The sequence below is a fragment of the Aethalodelphis obliquidens genome, unplaced genomic scaffold (genome assembly GCF_003676395.1).
Source record: "Aethalodelphis obliquidens isolate GAN/ISIS:26980383/991018 unplaced genomic scaffold, ASM367639v1 scaffold133, whole genome shotgun sequence".
Lineage (NCBI taxonomy): Eukaryota > Metazoa > Chordata > Mammalia > Artiodactyla > Delphinidae > Aethalodelphis > Aethalodelphis obliquidens.
The window spans coordinates 451,146-457,900 of record NW_020838077.1 but is presented as its reverse complement, the minus strand read 5'-3'; the positions used below and the strand labels follow the sequence as shown (position 1 = coordinate 457,900).

At 41.2% G+C, this 6,755-nt stretch overlaps 1 protein-coding gene across 1 annotated transcript; it reads right to left on the bottom strand.

Moving 5' to 3' along the window:
* Positions 1-815: 815 nt before the first annotated feature.
* On the bottom strand, positions 816-4,717 carry NKAPL (NFKB activating protein like). The gene is given in 3 exon segments (XM_027099566.1): positions 816-3,516; positions 3,518-3,855; positions 3,857-4,717. Coding segments are annotated over 3 exon segments (1,230 nt in total). The 5' UTR covers positions 4,685-4,717; the 3' UTR covers positions 816-3,452.
* Between the last annotated feature and the right edge of the window lie 2,038 nt (positions 4,718-6,755).

Genomic DNA, 6,755 nt, shown 5'->3' with positions numbered 1-6,755 from the left:
GATACTATTATCTATGTATCTATACTTCAGAGAGGAGCCACAGCAGAGGATATGGGGGAGGTGTCTGTCCTGGGGAGGCCCCATAGGGTCCTGCTCAGTTACAGTCTATTACTATGGGAGAGAATAATCAACGATTATTCTCTGCAATGTATGGGGGTGAGGGGATGGTGTAGGGGATCATATATCACTACAAAAATAAATTCTGCAGAAGAAAACAAATATTCCCTCTCTTGCCCACCTCATCACAGACTGTATTTTTATAGTCTGTGAACAAAATAAACCCTTTAAAAAACCTGAACAAACTTTGGTTTCATCATTGATAATTTTGAAACAAATATCATACTAACCATGGTTTTATGACATAATTCATATTGTTTCCAGCCTGAAATTTTCGTAACAGGAAAGAAAAAAAAATTCTATCATCAGGAGAGTTATCTTCTCCTTGAGGGTCAGAGCTCGAAAATATCTTTTAAAAGTTAAAGTAGGGCTTCCCTGGTGGCACATGCCGCGGAGCGGCTGGGACCGTGAGCCATGGCCTCTGAGCCGGCGCGTCCGGAGCCTGTTCTCCGCAACGGGAGAGGCCACAACAGTGAGAGGCCCGCGTACCGCAAACAAAAAACAAAAAAAAAAAAAAAAAATTGAAGTAAAATATATTTACTTAAAAGCTTTTCCTGGGTTTCCCTGGTGGCGCAGTGGTTGCGAGTCCGCCTGCCGATGCAGAAGACACGGGTTCGTGACGCGGTCCGCAACGATCCCACATGCCGCGGAGCGGCTGGGCCCGTGAGTCACGGCCGCTGAGCCTGCGCATCCGGAGCCTGTGCTGCGCAACGGGAGAGGCCACAACAGTGAGAGGCCCGCGTACCACACACAAAAAACAAACTTTTCCTTAGGCTAACAAATCTAGTCAATGCAAATATTTTACTAATTAGAAGTTAATATTCTGTCCTGAAGGGAAAACATACAACTGATTTTTCAAATTTATAAATTAGTGCTTTCCCCCCAAAAAATTACGCAAGGAGTAAACAAATTTTAATTTTAAAAGGGAGTAAATGTATTCTAATTCATTTACCCGCTTTCAAACTCCCTACCATGGCTGGCTTCTTAAATGTCACTCATATTATCAAGGCTGAGATTATTGGCATTGCGTTGTTTATCCCATGAAAATAAATACACTTAATGTAGCTTGACAAACAAGAGTTTTTCAACAAAAATTCAAGGTGTGCATTTTTATGTAGTCTGTTTGTATCTTTTGGAAGGGGTAGAGGTAGAAAAGGTGAGAACAAATCAAAATGCAATTTTTACCAGGACAGAGCTACATTTCACTAATAATACGAATCAATTTTCGAACTTGAGATTTTCATTTTCCAGGATTATCCTCATTTTTGTAAACAAAACTGTCGTCTATATGTTTCCATCAGGTCCATTCATAGGATATTTAAAATAAAAGCTTCCTTTTCTATATGATCAGAGGCACTGTTGCATTACAGCCATGAGTTACAAGTATCCCAGTAGCATGTAAAATTCTTTGATGGCAGGGATCAAGCCTAACTTGCTGTTTGGTCTATCCCTAATATCTGCTATAGTGCCTAGCACATAGAAAGCACTTATAAATATCTTCCCTTTGATTCAATAATTCCACTTCTAGATGGCCATTTTTAGATGACCCAAAGGACTTTTGACCCAATAATTAATTCTATTTCTAGATGAGTATGATACAGATAATACTCTCATACATCCACAAAGATTTTCACTGCAAGTATTGTATAATACCAAAATACAGAAAACATCTTAAACATTGGATAAAACATGGTTCTTCCATACAATAGAATATTATAAAGTCATTAAAAAGAGATAGATTTACATGCATTGATATAAAATATCTCCAATATATATTTAGTGAAAAAAGCAAGGTATAGATCCATCTGTATAGTGTGGTACGGTTTGTTTCTAAAAATGGAAATATACATATGTAACAAGGCGGCTTTCACCCAACTCTCTTTGGGGAAAATCTCAAGCTAGTGTGGTCCAGTGTCAATCAAGTCACATACTGGGGTAAAAGTGCCCTTCTACATCACTCTGCCCTGCCAGATTCTAGAACTGCACTCCTTCTCCTTCAGCTCTGTGGGGTTACCAGGGTCTGGAGCCTTGAAAAGGGGCTTATCCAAATTAGCTTGGTTAGCGCTGAAGTCTCAGAGTTCAGGAAGATGTCACTGGATGACAACAAAAGCCTTACCACAGAACATGAGTGGAGCTCACCCTAAAAGTCTTTTCCAGCATTGGTGCTAGCCAGTCTCTCAATGCTAACTCTCTTGCCCACCTGGTCCCACCTGATCTGATCTCCTTTTCATGAGCTCCTCCTTTATTCTCATTTTGTTCTTTCTCCTCCTAGTCTAGCTGGTGCCTAATCTACTCTTTGGAATACTCAGGCACTCTGGATCGTTATCTTTTTTATGTCTATTTTTATGGATAAATCCTATCACCCCTTCAATCAGGTACTCGGCTTCTAAGTCAAAGCCAAGCTTTTCTTCAAGAAAACTTTGGCTTTCAGCACCTGTACTCTCTAGTCTATATTTAAAAAAAAATCATTCAAAACTGTAGTGGGCATTTGTTGGTTGCCTACCCCCCCTTCCCAACATTACTCTGATTTTCACTCAGGTATCCATTCCTTGCCCATGTAGCCCATTAGGGTGACAAAACCTGCAGATTCAGGAGTAGGCCATTCTATTTCCCTTGCAACAATTCCTTTTGTGAGGAAGGGCATGTGACCTAAGCTAATCTAATTAGGCTGCATCTCGTATTCTTGTTTGGAATGCCAGGACAAAAATGTTCTCTCTTCATAGGTGGACCAGGAAAATATATAACCAAACTCAGGAACTTTGGCAGCCTTTTCGTTATTTAAGGGAAACCAGCCTGAAGAGGAAAATGAGCCAATAAACCTCTACTTTTTAACTCAGTGTTAAATGGAAACCAGAAATATACACTCAATTGAATCCTTTGTTCTTTCTGGGGTTCTTCTGGTTCTCCCTGGGGTAAATGAACGGCTCCATGAGGCAATGAAGCCCTCAAAGAGAGAAAAGTCGGAGCAACAGGGAAAAAAACAAAAAACCCTTCAGGTTAACAGATCCAATTTTTAGCCTGCAACATACATGCTTGTATATACACAGAACTTATGGACAGATATAGAAGATTCCAAAAAGAGATTTCTTTGGGGAGAAGGATCAGGGGCTGGGGTAAAAGACTTACATTTTACTGACTTTCCTCCTGTAGTGTTTGAATATTTTTAAAAACGTGCACATTTTACTTTTAGAATTAAAAATAACAAAAAATAAATTGCTAAAGAGATCTCAAAAAGCAGTTTTTTCTTGAGGAACTTATAGTAGGTACAGCAGCATCATAAAGCCTTTTAATTTTGGTCAGATAAAATTCTTAAAAGTCCAGCTATAGAACAAAAGTTATTTGTCATCTTTCCTTTTTGTCTTTCGGTACACCATCTCTCTGAAACTAGCTAGAATCTTATTCTCTCTTCCGTCTTTCTTCTTGGTTAAAGGATGCAAGGGCTCTCTTCTCATCAGCACTATAGATCTGGTTCTCTTTACGCAGTCGCACAGCCTCCATTCTGCAATGCCTGCTACCACTCATAACATAACCTAAGCATTCAAAAGAAGCAATCTCTTCACTTCTCAGCCCAATTTCACCTCTTCGTGGGATACGCTTTCCAGCTTTTACATACTCAGCCATAGCTGCACCTTCACCTGGAAGCAGAGCATGGCCGTAGTTCAAAGGTTCCTCATCTTGAGAGGTGTGTATTATAGGTGCCTCTGGACCTATTAGAGCCATGTTATCTGCAATCTTTTGACTGCTCAATCCAGATATCTTCTGGCAACTCCCCTTCTGAATCCTTACAGCTTTTGACACTGGATTCTTTTTTAGTCTTCTTCGTCTTTTTCTTGGGCTTTTTAGCTCTGTGCTTCTTTTTCTTCTCTTTCTTGGTTTTTGTTGCTCTCTTTTTATCATCATCAGAGCTAGTGTCATAGTCTGAATTACTGTCGCTATTATCAGAATATTTCCTCTGTTTTCCTTTGGACTTTTTCTTTCTTTTCTTATTTTTTGAACTACTGGCCTTTTTCCTTTTTTCTTCGGAGCGGGAACGTGAACTGCTGTTCTTCTTAGTCTTTACCTCTTCATCCTCAACTGGGGTGTGTTCACCAGAATCTGGCTCAGGAAACTCTGGAGACAGCTCCCACACCTCAGGTGCTCCCAGCTCCCACACCTCAGGTGCTCCCAACTCCCCAGTCCTTTCTCTCTCTTTCAGCCTCCCCTGACGATAGCTCTCCTCCTTCTCCTTCTCATAGTCTTCCGCCCACTGCCTGTCGCCCGCATAGTGGTGGTGATGGTAGTGGTATCCGCCATAGTAGACAGAAGAGGACGAGAAAGCGTAGTTGCGGAGCCTGGTGGGCCGCTCCCGAGATCCAGAGCGGCTAAAGGTACAAGGAGCGCCGACGCCCGACCCACCCCACTGAGGCCTGAGGCCCTCGCGGCCGCGGGAGTGCGAGTGGGATTGGGAACGGCTCCCCCACGGGGATGGTCTGGTCTGCGCGGAAGGCAGGCTCCCCGACGAGCTGCGTCGCCGTCTCCTAGAGGCTGGGGTGTCCTCGGGGTAGCGCGACCGGGACACTGGCACCATAAACCGCGCTTTCACAAGGGCAGTTACTACAAAGACCGGGACTGACGGCGATCCCCGACCACGCAAGCGCTCTAGCAACGGTCCGGCGCACGACTTCCGCTTCCGGCGCTTGCCAGAAGAAAACCCAATCAGCATGTGGGCTGTGAGGCCACTGTTTTGGTTGAGGCTGCGTGATGGCCTCTTCGCAAGAGCGGATAAAGGGGGCGTGGCCGCGCCTGTTGTCAGGATTTACATTCCCCATCCTGAGCCCCGTGGGAACGTAAAAAGAGGAATTCGCATCAATGAATCCCTCTACTGTTCAAACACTCCCTTCTCTACATGGTTACTTGCCGTTAAGCATCTTGATACCCTCTCTCCTATCATTCTCACTTCCACCCTCTTTATCTTTACCCCTTGGTGAAGTTTCCCTACTTCTCACGCTCCTCTTGTTAACTCCTTAAAAAGGACCTTGTCCACCATCTTCATGGCAGAGATACGTTTACGTTTATTAATGACTACCAAATCCCACTTGGAAGCAAGACCCAGAACTTATTTTAAAATCAAAGCTTGAGCTCAGCCTGAGTTAAGTGAGGACTGGAGTCATGATTTGTATTCTTAAATTCGCAAAACACAGGGAAGCATCTAACCCAGGCTTGTAGATGTCTCCTTATCTAGTTGAGCTTTTCAGAAACTGTTGTTTGGGAACCACGTTCTGCAGACACTTTGTTCACTCTCTAAAATGGCAAACATTTCATGCAAGATTACTTCCCCTGGATCTTAAATGTGCATAGACATTACCGTCATCTTGGTTCTCTGTAGTTAAGTTGACCTGCTCAGTTAGTTGACAGACTTGGAAAGTGACAGAAAAGTTAAGTCAGAACTTAGGAATGGTGCTTTCCTGATGCTAGGCGTCTAAATGAATAAAATGGAGAAATTAAATAGAACCAAATGAGGTCATTTGATCTAAGTAAAATTTTAGTAATGTGATTGAAGGAGACAAGGACTGGCATGGTGCCCTGCCATAAACTATGCTACCTTAGGAACTGGCAAATAGGAGGGAGTATTAAAAATGAATGGTCACATGTATGGTGAAAATATCACAATGGATAAAGTATTACAGATTCTCTGTAAGTAAAAATGTCATATTATATGTAAAAAAATATTCTTTTGGATAAAATTAAGCCACTTAGTATTAGATGGGGTTTTCAAATATTGATTGATTGATGGAATATCTCTTTCAGATAATATATGGGAAAATTAGTTTTAGAATATAGTTTTGTTCCTTAAGAAAACTATTATCTAGAACAGGGATTAGCAAACTTTTTCTGTAAAAGGCCAATAGTAAATATTTTAGACTTTGTGGACCAAGAGACAAAATTGAGGATATTACATATGCACTTATATAATAAGACAGAAAACAAATTTCCACACATTTTTATTAATGAAATATAATTATCTTATTCAAACTATAATAATTGAGTACAATTTTTCATAATACAGGTCTTCTGATAGGAAGAATGAAAAAAATTTTTTGAGAAAATAACATTTTGCTTAATTGGAGTGCTGCCATTGTAGAGCAAAAGCAGCGCCATAGACAATATGATCACATTTATAAACTAACTCCAGAGTGAATTTTTCTAAAGATGACAGAGGCCCAAACATGGAGAGAGAGCTTTTCTCTACATTTCATTTTAAGGAGCTTTTTTTCCCATTAAGAAGGAATGTTACCTTTTAAGGAGTACCTTGTTGGTGCTAGAATGTTTCTCTTTATGGTTGAACAGGTATTTCTGCTGATGGGGAGGTTTGGTTGATGCATAATGCAGATACACAATGCACAGTAGAGGAAAGAGAGGAGGCCAAAGGGCAGAGAAAAAAAATTTTTTTTTTCTTTTGGCCACACCACGTGGCATGAGGGATCTTAGTTCCCCGACCAGGGATCGAACCCAGGCCCCCTGCAGTGGAAATGCAGAGTCTTAACCACTGGACTGCCAGGGAAGTACCCAGAGAAAATTTTTTATGTTTAAGTTTTCCTTGTCTTGCCATAAAATATGAATTTTATTTCACAAATAATACAAAAGAACAAGCTGGATCA